Here is a 21326-nt window from a genome sequence, read left to right as displayed (position 1 = left end):
CTGTATGAAGTCTCATTAGTGACATCTGCAAACTTCACAACAGAGTTCTCCTCATGTTTTAGGTAGCAGTCGTGAGTGTACAGCGTGAACATGAGGGTGCTGAGCACACAGCCCTGTGGGGCTCCGGTGTTCAACACGAGAGTGAAGGAGGTTTGGCTGCCAATCCAAATTGCCTGGAGTCTGTTTGTGAGGAAGACAAATAACCAGTTGTAGAGTGTGATACGGTCAGAGTGCTAAGTTTGACAATCAGTTTCATGGGGGGAGATTGTGTTGAATGCACAGATGAAATTTAAAAAAAACATTCTGATGTAGGTGTTTTTATTTTCACATTTTCCACATTTCTTTCTTAAATTAAACCACCTTTTTCTATTATATTTTACTCTCATTGTTAGTCGTTTTGGACAAAAATATACCCCTGGTTCTTTTGTTATTGCTCTATTTGTATACAATCCCCTGTATACTGAATCTTTATGTCCTCTTGTCATGTATATATATATTATGAATAAAATCTTTTTACAAACATCATTAAGTCATTTTTTTATTTATTTTTTACAACAGCCGGACAGCGCGAGGAAGGGGAGCGCCGAGGTGACGTCATTGTGATCCACATCCACAGCAGTAGGAGCTGATCCACACCGGTACATCATGGCTTCCTAACAGGCAACGGGAAGTGACCGAGAGGAGGAAAAACAAGGATTTCTTGTTGAATGAGCGACAGATTATCGCCCTTTCCCCAAGAACCACCCTAGATCCCTATAGGGATCCAGGATACACTTAAATTTTTGTATTGGTGAATTATTTCCATTCGTATAAACCGTGTGGAAAGATGGCCGACCCGGCGGAGTGCACCATCAAAGTGATGTGTCGCTTTAGGCCCCTGAACAGCTCCGAGGTGGTCCGAGGCGACAGATACATTCCCAAGTTTCAAGGGGAGGAGGACGTTATTATCGCGGTGAGTCATTTTATGTTTAACTATACATAGTTGACAGAGACTTCTAGAAACAGTTCAGCCATTTTTTATTGTCTTGCAAGCTACGGTAGTTAGCTCATTTAGCTTGTTAGCTAACTTTAGCTATAGAGCTGACCTGTTAACCGCTGCGTTATGGCGCCACCAAAACAGTCAGTTACATTACACTTATGACTTATTTGGTGCCCCAGATAAATGGATAGTCGGCAGCAGAACTTAAATAAACATTTCAACATGCCAGTCGACTTGGTGCTCACGTAAAATGTAACTTTTCTGTGACATTTCACGCGAGCTGTCAGTCAACAAAAGCCACAAACAGACATGTTTAAAATGTCGTGAGCGTTATATCCTGCTACATGCTGCACGCTATCTACACACCGCACTACTAGTCACGACATTAATTGATAAGCAGCCCGTGCATCTGTAACGATTAAAGCTATTATTGATGTAGGGTTCAGCATAAAGCGTGTAACGTTAAGCCTGCTTTGATTTAAGCTAGTCGTGGCTAACACTAGGCCAGCTGGTAGGTGACAGATTAGCCGGCCTTGTGCTAGCTGGCTAGTTTTAATGCTGTTGCTTAATTAAAGCTAACATTAGCTAGCTGACCAGCTGATACCACAACACAACCCATTTGGTAGACCAAGTTAAAATCACCTTTTAGACAATGACAACGTCATAATAGTGTCATTGGCAGTGGAATTGTTGAATTCTAATCAGTCGAGTGGTATTATTTTTCTGTTGGACTTCATTGACTGGACACTTAAGAGTTAATAGACTAACCAGTTCAACTACATATTCAAGTAAATCCTTAATCTGTTTTCTTTACATGAGGACGTTCAGGTTTGGGATCAAACCAGAGGTTTAATTAGTGGTACAGATCAAGCTCTTGATGGTAGGAAATGCCCCTTTCTAATGCAGTGTTGCCTCCATTTTACTGATTCAACAAAGAATCAGTAAATCAGACGTCAATTTGCAAATGATGTGCACTTGATGCTTTGTCATCATAGGCCCATATACAGTCGCTTATGTCTTGACAAGACGCTGTTTACTTAACACAACCTGGCTCATGCCACATGCCTCTACACACTATAGCTGTATGGCAGCATGCAAAATGTCTTATGATTTTTGCCTTATGACTGTAGTAATTAGGGAGCATAACAGCATAAATGCCAGGCTGACATCTCAAGTTTGTACATGCTGATCATGCAAAAGCCAATGCTGTATCATTTTAAAAAAATAATTGTGGTTAAACATTAGTTTTTGTGACATTATCTTTTTTCTTTGTGGACTTTGTATCTTCACTCACCCAAGCTTTAAAAGAGTTTTACTAGGCAATTGAAACTGATCTTGAATAGCATTCACAACGTAGCAGGTTTCGGCTGAGTGGACATGAATCACTTCCTCTTTGTATTTAAACTACTAATTTAGGTGGCGAGTACAACAAGACTATTCATTTTCTGTCATGCAAAACGGAGGAGGATGTTGTCGCTGTGTGGTGACTTCTCGAATAGTTTTGCTGACACTATTTTGAGGTCTTTAACTAATGGCGAGTGTACTGCCTGTGCCCCTCAGGCACGATGTGGCCCAGCCCAGTTCAGAGTGCCAGTCATAGTGTCAAAATACCAGTGCACATTGTGAAGGATGCAAGTGTTGCAGGCTAGAGCTTTGTAGGCTCTGCTGGTGCATCTACGCTGAGAAGTACAATACTAACAGTGCCCATAAGCAGCATCACAGGCCTCCTGGGTAATCCCTCCCTGTGTTTTCTCTCCTGGTAACCAGCTGTTTGACCAATTGGAGAAGGCAGTTGGCCAGACACTGGGCAATCGCTCCGGGTGGGGAGGGCAATTATTATGGTGATGTACTTTGTTTTGCAGACGCTCTTATCCAGGACGACTGACTCACTTAGCTCACATTTGTATCCGTTTTCCAAACAATTGAGGGCGTGGACCCTGTTTTAGGGCTGAAGTCTCAACAGCAGTGCTGAGTGCAGAGACGTCCAACAAGCAGCTTCACCATGGCAGGCTTTGGTGATGGTGCATGCAGATATGCTTGGAGATATTCCCTACACCAGAGATTTTGTTCTCCTAGAGCAGTACGCCCTTACTCAGCTGTGCCTTTTGCCGGAAAGGGAGGGAGACAAAGTTACCAAATGAGGTGGTATAGGTGTCGTGAGCAGCTTGATTTGCCAGCGTAGTGCGAGTGTGCAGCAGGTGAATTATTTATACTTCCCTGTCAGTTTTGCACATAATATATCAGGTCAGTTTTGCTACGTACGTCTCCCCCAATGACACAACGCAGATACTTTTAGTGTAATGGTAGATTTGCGTGAGACATAATAGGAAAAAAAAGGATTAGAGAGATAAGTAAAAGTGCTCCTAATGCATTAAAACAAGTACATAACAGATGTGCATTGCAACAGCAATTGACACCTGTTCCTTTCCTGCCAGCTGTGTACCAGGAAGCAAGGAAGGAGGAAGCAAGGTTGCCAAAAAATCCCAACTTGATAAAACATGGAATATTGACTTACTTTGCATAACGGCACACAAATCCAATTCGATTTCATGCACTGTACAATATGAATAACCTTGGACTGTGTGTCACGGTCTCTCCTGAATGTATAGCCTGGACAAGTATCCTAACAAAGCCATCAGGAAGCAGAGACGTAGCACTTATTAATACTTTAATAATGCTTTTCACTGTAATTACACTCTCGGCAAGTAATCCCATCAGGCTGAGTTATCAATGTCTTAAGGTGCTGCTGCTCTGCGTCGCACCGAGCTGTAATTTGGATGTGACCGTCTGTCAGGCGGGTTTATGAGCCAAGAGTGCAAATTGAGGACGTCTCAGCTGTAGTAGTCTGAAAGGTGCCTGTAGCTTCTAATGCTAGGCAGGGACATATTTGTGGTGTCAACTTGAGTTATGAATGTGTTTACATGTCTTGAACAAGGTGACACCGGCTGCGTGTCAACATTGTCAGCCTTCTACTGCACTTAAAGGTGTTAACACTGAATCAATATCTAATCTTGCAATCCGGGCTGTCACATGTGAAGGGGGCTGTCTTGCTCTTAAACTCTTAATGCAATACAGCTAGATACCTCAGGCTGGAGACGAGATGAGTCCACTGGGACTTCAAACCTCTAAAGACGGCGTGGCATCTCGGTTGAACCTCCGGATTGCTTGTAGCATCACTTTTTTATTAGCCTGCGGTTGCCCCATTAAATCCAGCTATTGATCGCTGTCTCACTGGAGTTGTGCTTTGACGTTTTGACTCACCCATAAGAAAATCACAAATGGCTGCACTTGTGCTTGTGTGAAGTCTCTTTAGCCAGTGGTGAAAGCTCAGACTCTAGTGCAGTTCATCAAGATTGTTGTAGCGGAGTTGAAATGGGACGGGAGAAGTTGTTTTCAGGACAGCTAACTTTCAGAGGTGAACTAAAATGCAGTCATCAGAGGATAAATTAGTGTGAGAGCGTCCTGGTGGCCAGACTGACCATCTAACGCAACACCCACTGCGTGCGTCTGGCATGGGATCTTTGATGCATGTCACCCATCCTATTAAGCTGAATTTCCTGTCGCCTCTCTATTGTCAATATCAAAAAAAGGCAGACATGTCTGATTTGAATGACACGATAATGCTTTTTGTTTATTCACTCACTTTTCCTCTTCGTTTTAGGGCAAACCGTACATGTACGACAGAGTGTTTCAGTCAAACACAACACAGGAACAAGTGTACAACGCCTGCGCCCAGAGGATCGTAAAAGGTGAGGTCTCTCTTTTGATTTAATCAGTACGCTACACTTATTATTCAGTCTTTTTTAACAAAAACCGTCTTGTAGATGTTCTGGATGGATACAATGGGACAATTTTTGCATACGGGCAGACGTCATCTGGCAAAACACACACCATGGAGGTAAGGATGACTTCTAAGAACTTGTGTGCATCTTGTTTTTGAATAAAAAGTTTCGCTTCACACCGTTAACGTTTATATTTGTTTGCTCTCTTGTTTGCAGGGGAATCTCCATGACACAGATGCAATGGGCATCATCCCCAGGATAGTTCAAGATATCTTCAACTACATCTATTCCATGGATGAAAACTTGGAGTTTCATATCAAAGTGAGTAGTTGGAAGAGGCCAGCTGTTGAGCTGTCCCACACCCAATTAAGAAGCAGAGTGCTGCACTGGTTAAAGCGACACTGCCCTCTAAATAGAGAGAATTCCAGGTTCAGACAGTGTGTTTAAAGTCTGATATTTATGTCTGACTTCCACTATTTCAAACTGGGTGCAAGCAACACGTTACACACTTCTTGTTTTGCAGTTTGCTATTACTCAGCTTTTATTTTAGAGACGATATAAGTGATGTGTAACATGTCATGTATTTCCTGGCTGACTCGTCACTGTGTTTGTTGAACTCTACTCATGCACTACAACGCATGGTGATACGTACGTGTTGTGTAGGGAAGAAGGAACATTTAAAATGGTGAGACGTTAACTTGATTTATTAATTATATCTTCAGAATATATCTAACTCGTGTTAACTGTGAAAATATCAGACCTGAGCTGCTTCAACATGAGAAACATGTTTATGAACTGTATGTTACTCTGCTGCTGTTTTATCATCAAGACAGCCCGCTGTGTGTGTGTTTTTAATTCACTGGTCTGATCTCGCAGGTGGATTGCCCAATAATGAGGTTCTTTCTCTGTTCACAGGTTTCATATTTTGAAATTTACTTAGACAAGATCCGGGATCTTTTGGACGGTAAGTGGCTCTCATCTGGCCAGAACCAGCTGCTAAAAGCCTGAACATAATGGAGGGGGATGTTACCTGTCTACACACCGACTTTGTTGTTAATGTGTATATTCTATATGTATATGTCACTTATTTCAAGGTGTATAAACCTGCTGAGTGGAAGTTTTCTAGTTCGTACACTGTAAATCAGCCAATTGGGAAACATTTTAGAAGTAATGAGATGAAATTAAAAGCATAAACCGAATATATATACTGTACATGTCTATATAAAAGTTTATATTTCCTCTCCTCTCCAGTGTCGAAGACCAATCTGTCCGTGCATGAAGACAAAAACAGAGTACCATATGTCAAGGTGAGACTTCCTGTCACACGTCAAATATCCAGTAAAACCTGTTTGTGACGGTCAACAGCCGAGCCTCATGTTGTGCTTCTCTTTGCAGGGCTGCACTGAGAGGTTTGTCTGCAGCCCAGATGAGGTCATGGATACAATCGATGAAGGCAAATCGAACAGACATGTAGCCGTTACAAGTAAGATGCCGTCGTGTAGTCACAAAGTCCATTGACTGTAGCTTGAGGCTGATGCGTTTCTGACCACGCGGGTGTCCTTTCTCCTTCAGACATGAACGAGCACAGCTCCAGGAGTCACAGTATCTTCCTGATAAACGTCAAACAGGAGAACACTCAGACGGAGCAGAAGCTCAGCGGAAAACTCTACCTGGTGGATCTGGCTGGCAGTGAAAAGGTACAGAGAACCAGCTGTCATACATGTAGATACCTTACACTGTGCACATTGGATGACTCATTGGCCTGGGTTCAGATTAGTGTCCCTGACTTCAACACCTTGCTGAGGTTTTTGTCTTTGTGACTTTCAGGTCAGTAAAACGGGAGCAGAGGGAGCTTTGCTGGATGAAGCCAAGAACATCAACAAGTCTCTGTCGTCTTTGGGAAACGTCATCTCTGCTCTGGCTGAAGGAACGGTCGGTACCTCCTCTCCAACTCTCTTTGGTGTTTGTTCTCAAGTCTCACATTAAACCTGTTGAATGTACAGCGGTGGTGTCGGTCTTTTAATTTGCACTCTATTCAGTGTTTCCAAAGGAGCGGTGTACACCAAAGCATTTTTCCCAGAGTATTTTTTAAATGATTTGCATTGGGAGCGGCATGTATGAAAGCTGTGCTGCAAAATGCCAGCAGCATTACTGTGGACTCACCGGTGCCCTCGTGTCTGCTGCACTGGACCAAACGCATCGTTTAGGATAATAAAGTTGACTTGAATCTGAACAACTCGATGAAACTCGGCGAGATGCTTCCTGGCACATCAAATGTCATCAGCCACATAGACCGGGAGGTTCGTCCTCTCTCCCTACGTGTTCATCCAGAGTTACTTCCTTGTGCCGGCATTTTTACCTCTGCAGATATTCCATATCATAGGGAAAGTGCTCTCAAGCGCTCCCAGAAGAGAGCCTGCTGTTTTCAGGGAAAAAATGCTTTAATGGATAACTGAGGTTTATGTCTTGTCAGTAAAGCTTTAATCTTTACTTCAGATCATAATGAGACTAAATTAGTTTGTAGCTTTTTCAGCGCAACACATATTAGATCTGTTCGAGCCTCAGGTGATGATTTGTTTCCCCCCCAAATGTTTTATGGTATTATGAAATTACAGACTTCACCGTCGATGTAACAGACAGAAGGGGAATGTGCTGTTTACCAGCTGCACAGCCCAGAGCTCAGTGTTTTTATTGGTCATCTTCCTGTGAAAGTGCTGTTTCCAGTCATCTACAGGCTCTTTGTGTCGCAGGAATAACTTCAGCGGATAACAACTTTCCTCCGAGCGATGTTTTTCTTTCCCTGCGTCACAGTGATTTCACACTTTTCACTTTAATCAACAATTGGTTTGTTCTTGGGCCCCTTCGCTCTGTAAACAACCTGGGGGGGGGGCCTCAGATGTATAAGTGATGGTCTGAAAACAAATGAGCTCTTGTGCAGAGATGTCTCACTCCTGACTCATTGTGGAGTCTAAAGAGTTATTGCAGACTGCTTCAGCTCAGCTCTTTGTATCACTACTAATAAAGTATCAAGTTAGCATTTAGCTGCCATCTAGTAACTGAAGCCATCGCATCCTGTTGGTTCTGTGCGTTGTTTTACATCATTCACATTAACTCGAGGGTGTGTTTCTCCCCGTGTCCTGATGCTAAAACAGACTATTAATCCACTTTTTAAAGCTGATATTTAGAAGGAAAACAAACTCCCATGAGGGTTTCCCTCCCGTGATGAGTTTGCATAGATTAAATGTTCCTGCGTTTGTTTTGTTTGCGTGTCCCAGGCCTACATCCCCTACAGAGACAGCAAGATGACCCGTATCCTGCAGGACTCGCTGGGTGGTAACTGTCGAACCACCATTGTCATCTGCTGCTCGCCTTCCTCCTACAATGAGTCCGAAACCAAATCCACCCTCATGTTCGGACAAAGGTTGGTAGGCCACTGCTGTCAGCTATGGGCAGCCATACATGTTTTAATAATCATTATCACCGTGTGTTCACGCCTGGTTGCGTGTACATTTAGGTATCTTTTTATTTTAAGGAAGACTGTTCTTATTGGAGTCCTTTCAGTTGAATGAAACCTGTTTGTTTTCAGAGCAAAGACCATCAAGAACACTGTCACGGTGAACGTGGAGCTGACGGCAGAGCAGTGGAAGCAAAAATATGAGCGGGAGAAGGTGAAGAACACAACTCTGAGGAGCACCGTCACCTGGCTGGAGAACGAGCTCAACCGCTGGAGGAACGGTGAGGAACTAGACTGCGTCTTATTCCATTGTTGCATGATTGATTCCTATAGCAAACATCAGTACTCTTCTTTGTGTCGGGGGCAATGCATTAACACAGAGGAGTGATCATCGGGGATCATTTTCTGGTTCTGGTCTACGGTGCATCAAGGACAACTTACTTTAATACTTGTTTATTTGATGGTACAAATAAAGCTCCTTACACACTCATACTTAACACGTGTGTGTGTGCGCGGTACCTCAGGAGAAAGTGTGCCAGTGGACGAGCAGTTTGACAAGGAGAAGGCCCACGCCGAGGTGCAGGCCCTGGACAACATCATCAACGAGAAGCAGGCCTCCACGCCCAACGTGCCGCCGGGTGTTCGCCTCACCGACGTGGAGAAGGACAAGTGTGAGGCTGAGGTGGCCAAACTTTACAAACAGCTGGATGATAAGGTGAGCGAGAGGACGGGAGGTTTGTAACAGAGCTGTGGGTTTTGTAGATTTGGTGCATTATCCAGTGATGCTTGTGGTGCCTGGTGTGAATGTTAATGTCGCTTTGTGTTTCTGCACTTTACAGGACGAGGAAATCAACCAGCAGAGCCAGCTGGCTGAGAAGCTGAAGCAACAGATGCTGGACCAGGATGAGGTGAGTACCGGATGTTCTGCAGGTGTCGAGTGAACTCTTAGGGCCCCGTGTAAACATCATAGTGTAATTAGGTCGTGTCGAACTCCACTTTTGCTTGTTAAGCAGCACTTGGTGCAAAGTAAGGCAGAAGGTTTGTTTTGTGCGCAGCGTGAATTAAACAAATCAGCGTCTCTCTTTCCCTTTTAACTGCGAGCTGCACCTCGACCTGTTGCATTGCTATTTAAATGGCAGATTCGTCACTTTGGAGAAGCAAACATTTAATCTTTGAAAGGCTAAACGCCAACAAAATTGGGTTGAAGCAGAATAGTCTGTTTGATTAAAAACATGTTGTGAATTTTGAAACTTTTTTCAATACAATTTGACTTTAAGACTTAACAACGCTCCTAAGTTATTAGAAACGTTTGGATCACACTAGTTGGAAACACACAGCCACCACTGCAATCTAATTATACAGATGGTGTAATACTAATGATACTAGTGTAGCCTCAACATCTGGGTTCAAACAGAATGAATACGCGGAAGGAAAAAACATCCTGCACGGCATTCAAATTTAGAATTCAAATGTCAAAATTATGAATAAAGCTTCCAATTGCTCACTACAGCCCTAGAATAGTCTTCTATTGATGAGTTTCATATTGTGTTTACTGATAAGGAGGGCACTTCATTTACTACTTGTCTCTGTCTATTGACTGTTGGTGCTGAATGAATGTAGCGGTGGCTTATTGTAAAGGAAGAGAAGGGATCAGGTGTTATTAATTAATCGTATTATAAGGAGGAGCGCTGAGGCTGCATTGCAGGTTGAGCAACACAGAATGCCTCAGACAAAAGAGCCGTACTTCGTTTCACACGGTCGTCATCTGCTGACTCTGTATTTACCTAAGGAGGAGAGAGAGCGCGTGTGTGTGTGTGTGTGTGTGTGTGTGTGTGTGTGTGTGTGTGTGTGTGTGTGTGTGTGTGTGTGTGTGTGTGTGTGTGTGAGTGTGAGAGAGAGTGTGAACCCACCTATGTCAGCGCATCTTACTATTTCAATAATGACCCCTTTGAATAGCAGGAAATACTATTACATTTGCTTCTTGCACAGCGTGGGAGCTGGGCACTGTGCGCCACTCATATACTGTTTAGAATGTGGCCGGAGCCTCCTTGAAAATGCAAACAAAAGTAATTAAGGAGGAAAGCTTGTGTGTTTTGTTAACCGATCAAAAATCAAACTGAACATTGTAATGAATACTGAATAAGCCCTCATGTGTTTTAAAGCAAACACTTCTCTCCTCTGCTCGCAGCTTCTAACGTCCTCCCGCCGCGATCACGAGAACCTCCAGGCGGAGCTGAACCGCCTGCAGGCGGAGAACGAGGCCTCCAAAGACGAGGTGAAGGAGGTGCTGCAGGCTCTGGAGGAGCTCGCCGTCAACTACGACCAGAAGAGCCAGGAGGTGGAGGACAAGACCAAGGAGTTTGAGACCATCAGCGAGGAGCTCTGCCAGAAATCGGTGAGTCGGATAGCTGCAGGCCCAAAGTCACCGTGGTGCCTTCATTTAGTTTAATACGCCTTTTAGTTCTCCTTCAATTTGGTTATATTAATATACAACAGACAGAGACTCTACACTATGATTAAACATGTACACAGACACACACACACACTTGTTGCTGCCACAGCTTCTTTCTCTCAACTTTAAGGACTTGGTTGCTGACTTCAATCCATTAAATGTAGAACACGTTAGACTCATACATCATGCCCACTTATGTGGCCGTTCTATTGATTGTAACTAACTGATTGCAAGCTGCTTTATTATCACAAGCTGTACGATTCTGCAGTTTGTCTTGTATAGACTATATTGAGTCATATGTTTTACTGAAATCAGTAAACGTCCTTCACACTAATCACATAATTCTCATATGTGAAAAACAATAGAAGAACACACCGAGTCAAAGAATGATCTCTCTCGCTCTCTCCCCCCCCGCAGTCCATCCTGTCGTCTCTGGACTCTGAGCTCCAGAAGCTGAAGGAGATGTCCAACCACCAGAAGAAGAGAGTGACCGAGATGATGTCCTCGCTGCTCAAAGACCTCGCTGAGATCGGCATCGCCGTGGGCAGCAATGACATCAAGGTACCGGTGTGCCTTGTGCGTCGTGGTGTTTTTAAAAATCTTCTTCCATGTGGTTGTGTCTCTTCAACTTTCTTCTTCTGCCGTTCCAGCAACACGAGGGCAGTGGCCTGATAGATGAGGAGTTCACGGTGGCCCGCCTCTACATCAGCAAGATGAAGTCAGAGGTGAAGACCATGGCGAAGCGCTGCAAGCAGCTGGAGGGAACCCAGTCGGAGAGCAACAAGAAGATGGACGAGAACGAGAAGGAGCTGGCTACCTGCCAGCTGCGCATCTCCCAGGTACATAGAAACAAACCGCAAACAACGTGTGTGTGTGTGTGTGTGTGTGTGAGAGAGTGAGTGATATCCTCATTAAGCTCATGTGCATAAACATCTGTATCGTTTCCTCCGTCTCCAGCATGAGGCTAAAATCAAGTCGCTGACTGAGTACCTGCAGAACGTGGAGCAGAAGAAGAGGCAGCTGGAGGAGAACGTGGACTCTCTCAACGAGGAGCTAGTCAAGCTCAGCGCTCAGGGTGTGTTGGTGTTCACGGAGAGAGCAAGAGATAAAGCACGGACTCTCACTTCAAGTCCACTTAAATGCTGTTGGAGGCAATTAATCCTAACGGGAGCTTTAAATAGCCTCTTTAACCTAAACATACTGGCTAGGGTTGGATTTCAGAAACTGGTTCTGAAGCGGAAACAATAAGCGAAATAAGAATTATTTTTAAGCGGAAACAAAACCCAGCTAATGTTAAGTGTTTAGTGGATACTAACATCCCTGTATTCCTGACTCATGATAATGAATCCTGTGTTCATGTTTTACAGAGAAAGTCCATGCGATGGAGAAAGAGAGTGAGATGCAGACGGCCAATGAAGTCAAGGTACGTTCCTCGGCCCCATAAAACAGTAAACACGAGTGAACACCACGGTTCTGCAGGAAGGAGAACTGTGGGTTTAACGTAAATACTTCACGGCTTGTGGTGGTTTGAAACTGTGTTTCTGTATTCTGCGTGTTCAGGAAGCGGTGGACAAGCAGATCCACTCCCACCGTGATGCTCATCAGAAGCAGATCAGCAGCCTGAGAGACGAGCTGGACAACAAGGAGAAGCTCATCACTGAGCTGCAGGAGTAAGGCGTCCGTTTCTAAAGAAAGAGATGAAAGCACAGCGACAGGGGTTACTGTTCAAGCACAGAGACCAAACTACGTTTAATATCATCAGGAAAACCCTGTTTCAGACATGTAGAGCTAGCTAACGATAGTAGTGAGGTGTTTTTACGGTAAAATAAAGCTCGCTGTTCACGCAGATGTACAGATTGAGTCAGTAGGTTCATATGAACACGGTGCTCTGTCGTCTCTTCCAGTCTGAACCAGAAGATCATGCTGGAGCAGGAGAGGCTCAGAGTGGAGCACGAGAAACTCAAATCCACCGACCAGGAGAAGAGCCGCAAGCTGCACGAGCTCACGTACGACACACACACACACACACACACACACACAGCTGTGCACTCAATATGTTTCAGTTTAAGGACACGTGCAACACATGTGCATCCCTTCATCAGCAGCATTGTGGCGAGTGTCTTTCTTCAGGTGTTTACTGTTGTTGTTGATCGTTCAGGGTGATGCAGGACAGACGGGAGCAGGCCAGGCAGGACCTGAAGGGTCTGGAGGAGACAGTGGTGAGTTCATCGCAACCAACTCATGATTTAAAAGCACTTCTTGTGAGTCTTTGTCGTAGTTTGATGTAGTCGTTGAGGTGTCGTACTGACGCGTAGGAACAGATCTTTACATCTTCTGTTGCTGTGAGTGTGTTTGATATACCTGCAGTGTTCTTTCAGTCGGTTCCAATCATCTCAATCGATCTGTTTTGTCTTTCATTCAAGGCCAAGGAGCTGCAGACTCTGCACAATTTGAGGAAGCTCTTTGTCCAGGACTTGGCTACCAGAGTGAAAAAGGTGAACCTAACTTTTTTTTTTTTTTTTTAAAGTGCATATTGATAACAAAATGACAGAGTAGTTCTGCCACAAACGGCACTAATGTGCATATTATCGAAGTTGTAATGCTCGTGTTTTATTGGCCGTGCAGAGCGCTGAGATGGACTCTGACGACACAGGCGGCAGCGCAGCACAGAAACAGAAAATCTCCTTTCTTGAGAACAATCTTGAGCAGCTCACCAAGGTTCACAAACAGGTAGGAAGTTAATAACCACACCCAGAAACAAGATGGAGTAACGCTGTCCTTGTCCTGTTCTTTCTCTGCCTTTTACTTCACTTTGTTCGACCATCTTCTCCTCTCCATCACAATCTTTGATTTAACTCGATGCACATTTCCCCACAGCTGGTACGTGATAACGCAGACCTGCGCTGTGAGCTTCCTAAACTGGAGAAACGTCTTCGTGCTACGGCTGAGCGGGTCAAGGCCCTTGAGTCTGCTCTGAAGGAGGCCAAGGAGAACGCAGCACGCGACCGCAAGCGCTACCAGCAGGAGGTGGACCGCATCAAGGAGGCCGTCAGGGCCAAGAACATGGCCAGGAGGGGACATTCGGCCCAGATCGGTAAGACGGGGATGAGAAGCACCTTCTAGTCTGTGCAGAATACACAGAATATACAATTTAACATGATCTGAAACGGCCAACCCTCAATCTCCTCTTCCTCCTCTTCCCCCAGCCAAGCCTATCCGGCCCGGGCAGCAGCCAGTGGCGTCTCCCACCCACCCCAACATCAACCGCAGCGGGGGAGGCTTCTACCAGAACAGCCAGACGGTGTCCATCAGGGGGGGGAGCGTCAGCAGCAGCAGCGGCGGCGGCGGCAGCAGCATCAGCAAACCCGACAAGAAGTAAGAACACGGCATGTTGGGACACGTGCTGCGAGCGGTTGTATTTGCAGAAACGTGTCCGACGTCCACTAACGACCTCCTTCTCTTTCTGAATGTCTTCAGCTGAAGAGCGGTGGGACAGAAGGACGACACCACTGAAGAAGCCAATATCACCCCCCCGCCCAGCCCGACAACACGTCATTCCATAACAGCGAACAGGCTCCTCGTCGCTGCTTTGGAGCCACGAAGGAGTTTCTGAATTATAAATATATATATATAAATATTCCTGGCCTGTACAGCTCCAGCCCCCCCCCCCACACACACACACCGCCACCCACTCCCCCCACTTCTCATCATGACTTATCTCTTTTTCTCGTACTGGATATATTAATATTAATAATAAAAAAAAAAAGGACAACACATTTAATTTACAAAAGGCGAGATAGGATTCGTATCCACCGAACCAAACGCAGTCGTGAGCGAGCGGAACCAGCCAACACCTTTTAAATGTGGTCGCTCCGGTTTCCTTTTTGTCTTTGCACATTCTGTCGTCATCCGTCGAGCACTTCTTTACTGTGCCATGCTGAATATAAGCGTAGCAAGATCCGACAAATGCAAGATAAAAACAAACACAAGAATAGGAGACCCGACCACCTTCGCCCTGTCGGCTAACCTCTGTACGTTTCATCGTTGCTATTATTGGTTAACAACACTTTCCTCTCAAAAGATTTTACAAAACAACTGTGTGGTTTTGAATGGACTAGATGGCGTCGAGCACTACTGTTCTGTCCGCTCTTGTACAGATGTAAAATTGGCACTACTGCACACGGTTCCCCAAAGAGAGAGAGAGAGAGAGCTGTAAGGAAACGGCAGGGGGAGGATGAAAAGATATAAAACCCACAACGTGCGACGGTGTACTGTAGATGTATTTAACTAAATACCCGTGGAGGAGAATTGTTTTTATCATTAAGTTAAAATAAAACCTTTACTCGTTATTGGTGACTTCATGAGGAAGATGTTAAAGAATGTAGGAAGGAGGATGATCCGGTGAACACGACACACTTCCACCTGTTAGCATAGCCTATGCCACGTAGCTAAATGTACTGTTTTTACTTCTCTCAGTGGTTCATGACGCTGTGTTGACGGGCGCTGTTTATACCTCTCTGCACATAGTCTGCAGGCATATAGACTGAGGTAGCTCACTCGATGCTCGTCCTGTCACTCATCCCCAAAAACTGTCAGTTTCCTCTCGTATCAGGATTTCTGTTCACGGGTGCCTCGCCCCCGTTATCTCTTCTGTCTTCGCTCCTCCCACCTGTGTGTGTTGTTTCTAATAGATTTAGGACCTTTAACTGTACGAGCCCCCTTTTTGGTTGTGAGTTAGCAGAAAGTGTTCTGCTGGGTTTTATTGTATTGTTTATCTCTTTCATTGTTCCAGAGCTGGTGTAGATGCTTGTTTGAGGGGGGGGGGGGGGGGGGGGATCAGTCGTTGGGTCGGACCTTTGCTGCTGATCAGCCAGTCAGAGCAGGGTCTAAAATTGCACAATAATCTCCTGTCATCATCTGGAGGAGGGTTTCTCATTTATTTAGTGTTTTATTGTCTTTGTCGTGTTTTTAATTCCCACCACAGCGTGTTGTTTTTTAACCCCGTGAAGCCCCTCAGCATCGGCAAAGAGCTCGATGTGATTGTAACCCCCGGCGTGACGACACTAACATCTTGTGCAATACACTGTAAAAACTACACTGTATACCAGTGGACTGGCGGGTGTGATCAGGGTGTGCTTGCAGCCACGTAGATTCAAAAGTCCGACCCCCCCCCCCCCCCCCTTCCCTTCCCTTGTTAGCGTCTGATCCGCTTACTTTTGGCCCTCAGTGTGTTTTCTCAGCGAGGACTTCTTTCATTGACGTTTCTAAAAAGCTGAAACAGGACTTCATCTGGACCGTATTCTAACGGAGCGACTCCTGTAACACAGTGAGCTCCCAGTAGAGGAGACGGTCGCATTAGGAGATAAAGACGAAAGCTTTTTAGGAACACACGTTAAAGAAACTATCAAACGACTACAGTTTTGGCTTAGATCAGTGGAACAAATCTAGCTTTATAAAAGGGGGGGGGGGGGGGTAGGAAGGATTTTAGCTTTGTCTCCTAAGATGTCACACTAAAGTCGGGTTTCACAGCACTTCTTCTCAACACCTGCACTCAGAGAAACACTCCACATGTGGCGGTCTTTGACTGGAGAACACAGAAGCTCCTGTAAATGGGTCCGTTAATAATTTAAAGTGGTAATAATGACTTTCTACAAGCTGCATCTATGACAGGACAGTGTTTGGTGTCTATTGAGATGGTTTACTCCCTCTGTGTAATCTTCAAGGTTAGTTAAGACTTTGCAGCATGGACCTCAAAAATGTTCATCCTTTGACCTTCCACCCAAAACTGGATGTGAATTCAACCAAACGGCAAAGAATAGTTGAGGCGTTAACCTAAATTGCATTAATTCTAAATTTGAAAACGAAGTGTAGCCACTTTTTTATTACTGTGTAATAGTTGGTCATTTATTTTAGAGGACAGCTTTGAGGATCCATCGGTGGACGAAGGTTCTGGATCATTCCTGGAGAACTGGGGCACAAACGGCTCTGATAAGGACGGAGATGGGAGGCTCATGAGATCACAGTTTTTGGATTGATTGCATGATGTAAATGTATGTGTGATTAAATAATTATGAGAAAAGTACTGAGTCTCTGTTTCTGTTTGTGGAAGGCTCGGTTAATGTTGACGTGGTGTCACGCTGACTAATGGGTTTCATGAAATCTGACAGTTGATTTTGAAGAAAGGTGAATATATGTAGTGTGTTGTTCAAGCTTTCTAAATCCAACTAAATTTGCTATAATGACTTTGTGATAACTTATTTTATTTAAGCTCAACCTCAGCTTGTATAATAAGTCTAAAATAACTTGTCGACTAATTACTGTATTCAGACACACACACAAATGTCTCTATTGAAACTCATTAAAACCACATATTTGATCCCACTGCCGTTAAAACATGAAATAAAGCTTTCAATCTAGAACACCTGCCTTCAAAAATGTAATTTTAAATATTCCATGTTTGCCTCATGGTGTTAATACATGTGATGTCCACTAGGGGCATAGCTGCTGTATTATGGAGCACTGCAGTGTTTAAATCAATGTTGCTAATCAGAATCAGAATCAGAACCGTTTATTGCCATGTATGTTGAATCATTAACATCCCAGACTGGGAAAAAATTAAAGTATGTAGAAAATAATCTTTTTATAAACGACAGGGGAAACGCACTGACGTTTAAAGGGTTAAAAATCTCAAACTAAATATTTTGGTAGTTATGATCAAGAATGAAGCAGGTTAAATTGACTGGTTATTTATCTTGGTGAAAGTGGAAAATAATATTAATATATAATTCTATTTCTAATTTTACTCCCTCATTTGATAATTATTATTTCTTACTTATTACTTATTTTTGGACAGAACCAGGATAACTGTATTCCGTATTTCTGCTAAGCTAAATTATCCGGCCGATGGCGCGTAGCTTCATATTTAGTGTGCAGACAGATGATTACGAAAAAGTATTTCGTAAAACAAAAATATTTAATATTTAAGTGATGGCGTTTACAGTCTATCACATTTGAGACAAACTGTGACGCAAACATTTTGTAAGTTATATTTATTTAAATAGTTTCGGTGTACAACCACCAGGTGGCGCTGATTCTCTTGTTTGCGTCCCGTAACACTAAAGAGTACAAATTAAACAGGACGTCTCATTCTGCATATATTCTCAGTCCGAATATGGAGACGAGTTTGATGAATTAATGAAAATGCTAATTTTATCGATAGTGTACAAACAGACAAACGGTCATTTTAATTTATTTTTTTTCTTAAAATATTGGGAGAGAGAAAGAGAGGGAGAACACAGAAAGAGAGAGAGCGAGGGAGAGAAAGAGAGAGACAGAAAGAGAGAGATAAAGAGAGGGAGAGAGAAAGAGAGAGATAAAGAAAGAGAGAGAGTGAGAGAGAGAGAGAGAGGGAGAGAAAGAGAGAGAGAGACAGCAAGAGAGGGAGAGAGAAAGAGAGAAAGCGGGAGAGAGCAAGAGAGCGAGAGAGAAAGACAGAAAGAGACAGAAAGAGAGGAATAGGGAGAGAGAGAGACAGACAGAAAGAGAGGGAGAGAGAGAACGAAAGAGAGAGAGAGAGAGAGAGAGAACGAGAGAAAGAGAGAGAGAGACGTCTCTTATCTGGGATTGAGCCGTTGTGAGTATCTGTGAATCAGATTGTCTCCTGGAAAACATATCAGAGTGATACGTCTTTTCTAAATACACGATCTTTACTTAAAGGTAGTTGCCAAAGTTGTTGAGTCCACGGGAGCGAGCACCGCTGTGGATTACACCGGGAAGAGACAGGAGACACGGGAGCGAGCACTATCTGACCAACCTGACAAGTAGTTTTCACACGGTGGTCGGTCCACCGGAGAAGTTTACGGGATTCTAACCCTCAACTCGGGATCTTTTGGAGTGTGTTTGTTTGTGTCCCGCGCCAGTAGAGGAGGTACGTTAAGGTGCGGACGTTGTGTTTGGGACACCGAGGAATGTTTTAGCAGGAAAGCTAATTAGCTAGCTAACGTTAGCGTCCAGATTAGCTCCTGTAAATCAAATTAAGACTACAGAACGTGAGTATAACTAACTGCTAAGACTTTTAAATGAGTACTGAGAGTGAACACAAGTACTTCTATCGCAAATTAAGTTTAGAGGAATGCTGTACAAATACCAGGAACTGTAAAATCCCTGTAGGAATACTACCAAATACTAACGGTTTATATCCTCTAGGGAGTTTGTCTAGTACCATAAAGTTACCCTCATGCAGCTAGATAACATACATGCTACTGTATGTTTGGTGGTTGTTCAGTAACGCCACACCTGTCAAGGTGTGCAGCACGAGGCACATGTGACAGGTCATTTCACCTTCTTTTGGAATGTGTTCAATAACAACACGTGCGTGGGAAATATCTTAATATCAGAGATTAAGTTTTAAGATAAAATGAATCTTGTGTTTTTGTAAATTAAAGTGTAAATCACAGTGGCGCTGGTTGGTATTAATTTAAGTCACATATCAGGACATTTGATTGGGTAATTTGAGGATTTATCTGCTTTTTGTTGTTGTGAATTAAATATATTAATAAGCAACAGGAAGATGACACCATGTGCTTTGGAAAACTGTGATGGGCAAAATCAAAATATTGTCATTTGCATCTCTAAATGAATCTAGATTATCAAAATCACAATGAATGTATTCTCTATTAAATAGTCTGTGATGCAACCTGTTTGTTTACAGGGAGGCGATGTCATGTTCAGTAAGATTTGTGTCTACCTGCTCAGGTGACCTACCTGGCTCTAAACACCTCTATTGTCTTTGTTCACGACGCCCACACTCAGTGAGCTGCAGCTGTGGTTTGTTGAAGTGTGACAGATTGTGCTCGCTGACCTCGGGGAGAGTCGTCTCTAACTGGGACAGCCTGTGCCGGATCCGGGCTTATTTTGGGTGAACGTGGATCTATATTTGGTTTAGACTTGGTGTGAAGGTCACTGTGCACTTCTTGACGGGCGCTGCTCATTACAAACTGTGACTCCAGATGACGCAGAATCACAGGAAACACTTTCTCTCTCTTAAACTGATGGGTTTGTGTTCGACGTCTGTCTCTAAAATGTGTGAGATGAAGCAGGTTTTTGCTGCTTAAAGGCAGCATGTCTTTACATAAACAAGTTTTTTTTAACTGATTAGCTGTTGATGTTATTGAATCCTAGCTTTGTTTCTGAACCGTTGACCTTTTTGGCTGTTCTGTATTCGACACCGTGTGAACGTTTAACACGAGCTGACTGAGCCTGATTGCACTCATCTGTAAATAACTCCCTGATGTGAGAGGAACCTGCTCTCTGATGAGAATGCCTCCCTCAGAGTAACCACTGAAACACAAAGCGTCTCTGACTCGGCTGACTCGAGTCACACAGCAGTGACTCCGCTGCCTCGCTGTTTTCGGTGGAAACATTTCCTGCGTTTTACGTTGGAAAAACTCTTTCCAGGGTACCGCTTTCTGTTCTGCTGAGGCGGGACAAAAGAAACAGGAGGGTACGTTTCCTACATGTGCTGACAACGGCAGATTTTTCCACCTCCATGACAGTTGAAATGGTCCCACACACACACACATTTCTTCTTCTACCTTCCCGACTCTTCAGCCTCGTCGCTCTGGATGATTTAATCCTGCTGTAAGGCTCATTACCATCACATTGAATTAAGGTGCTTCCTCTGAATTTCTGCTGATTGGACTCTAAAGAAGATTTGTGCTTTTCACTAAATAGCCACGGCTGATGCTGGAGCTTAATCTAGACAGACCTCCAGGCACTGATCCTTCTAAATACCTTTCAATATGAGGAAGAGGAGCCACCACAAAGTCTTCATCACTACGTGTGTGGTACGGGAGCATTGTTGTTTACATATGAGCTGTAACGTCATGGAAAAATGCCGTAAAAAGTTCTAAAATCTTCAATTTAATTGTTGTTTTTTTAGGTATTATACGTTGCGAGAGTTGAGTTAGACTTTTTGAATCATCAGCTGTCAGACTGGTTTGTGATTTCCCTTAAAAACGCTGGCAGGATATTGACGAGGAGTAAAGAACCAGAGGAAATGTGGCACAAAGAAGACCGGGAATGAACTTTGGTCTCATCTGCTGCAGAGACTTAGTCCCAAAAGTTCCCATTCTCTTTAGTGACGAGCAGTACTTCTAGAACAGAGCCTCTGAAGGTCTTTGCTGTTGAGTAGGTGGACACGGTCCGGCCCACTGTTTGCTCTTAGTTATTACTCCCACAATGTGTCAGGATCGACCAAAGTGACTCTGAGGAAAACCACAGACTTCTTATATGAAGCGTGACAGATTGTGTAATAGAGCATTCAGCACAGAAAACATCTCATAACTCTATTATTAGTTATTCTTTTGTAAATAAAGCAGCCACAGCTCCTCAACCTCTGAGCACATGTCTTCAACACAAGGATGAGTTTCCTCCAGCCAGCTGAATGATCACATCACAGGTCAATGATGAAGCTGCCAGTTGTTGTCATGATATGCCAGACATCCCCCAGTCTGATGCTTCACTAGTCCTTCTCTGTGTGTTGATACCGTGAGCTGTGAATTGGCGTCGGTGTTCATTTGGCTAATGGACGTTGTGTACGGCCAATAGATTTGTGCCGGTAATCCGTGATGCTATTATCCCTGCGGTGACAGTAATCCA

The 21326-nt window shown here is 43.9% G+C and overlaps 2 protein-coding genes across 2 annotated transcripts in view; both read left to right on the top strand.

The window, feature by feature from the left end:
• The first annotated feature begins 608 nt into the window (after window positions 1–608).
• Window positions 609–16749, top strand: LOC142956213 (kinesin-1 heavy chain). The gene is made up of 26 exons (XM_076097662.1): window positions 609–952; window positions 4641–4728; window positions 4804–4877; window positions 4978–5082; window positions 5677–5725; window positions 6013–6068; window positions 6157–6244; window positions 6334–6458; window positions 6589–6693; window positions 8037–8182; window positions 8348–8496; window positions 8740–8930; window positions 9055–9123; window positions 10404–10610; window positions 11085–11228; window positions 11318–11506; window positions 11625–11742; window positions 12035–12090; window positions 12228–12337; window positions 12572–12673; window positions 12826–12886; window positions 13091–13162; window positions 13293–13397; window positions 13545–13761; window positions 13874–14042; window positions 14145–16749. Exons 1-26 carry the CDS (start codon window positions 827–829, stop codon window positions 14146–14148), a joined length of 2925 nt encoding a protein of 974 aa, XP_075953777.1. The 5' UTR covers window positions 609–826; the 3' UTR covers window positions 14149–16749.
• Window positions 16750–17811: 1062 nt separating this feature from the next.
• LOC142956746 (rho GTPase-activating protein 12-like) overlaps window positions 17812–21326 on the top strand; it is a 42506-nt gene continuing 38991 nt past the window's right edge. Inside the window, exon 1 of the mRNA XM_076098481.1 lies at window positions 17812–18594. The gene's annotated coding sequence lies outside the window, so the exon portion shown is untranslated. The remainder of the gene's footprint in view (window positions 18595–21326) is intronic.

The sequence above is a fragment of the Anarhichas minor genome, unplaced genomic scaffold (assembly GCF_050575085.1).
Source record: "Anarhichas minor isolate MPS153535 unplaced genomic scaffold, ASM5057508v1 ptg000024l, whole genome shotgun sequence".
NCBI classification, from domain to species: Eukaryota; Metazoa; Chordata; class Actinopteri; order Perciformes; family Anarhichadidae; genus Anarhichas; species Anarhichas minor.
The sequence above is the reverse complement of the archived record's forward strand: the minus strand, read 5'-3'. Positions and strand labels throughout refer to the sequence as shown.

What these genes read in the sequence shown, in the direction of transcription:
- LOC142956213 (XM_076097662.1), top strand. Translation starts at nt 827, where the DNA reads ATGGCCGACCCGGCGGAGTGCACCATCAAAGTGATGTGTCGCTTTAGG. An exon ending in CGCCCAGAGGATCGTAAAAG is followed by an intron (nt 4,729 to 4,803) that starts GTGAGGTCTCTC and finishes ACCGTCTTGTAG; the next exon opens with ATGTTCTGGATGGATACAAT. An exon ending in ACTTGGAGTTTCATATCAAA is followed by an intron (nt 5,083 to 5,676) that starts GTGAGTAGTTGG and finishes CTCTGTTCACAG; the next exon opens with GTTTCATATTTTGAAATTTA.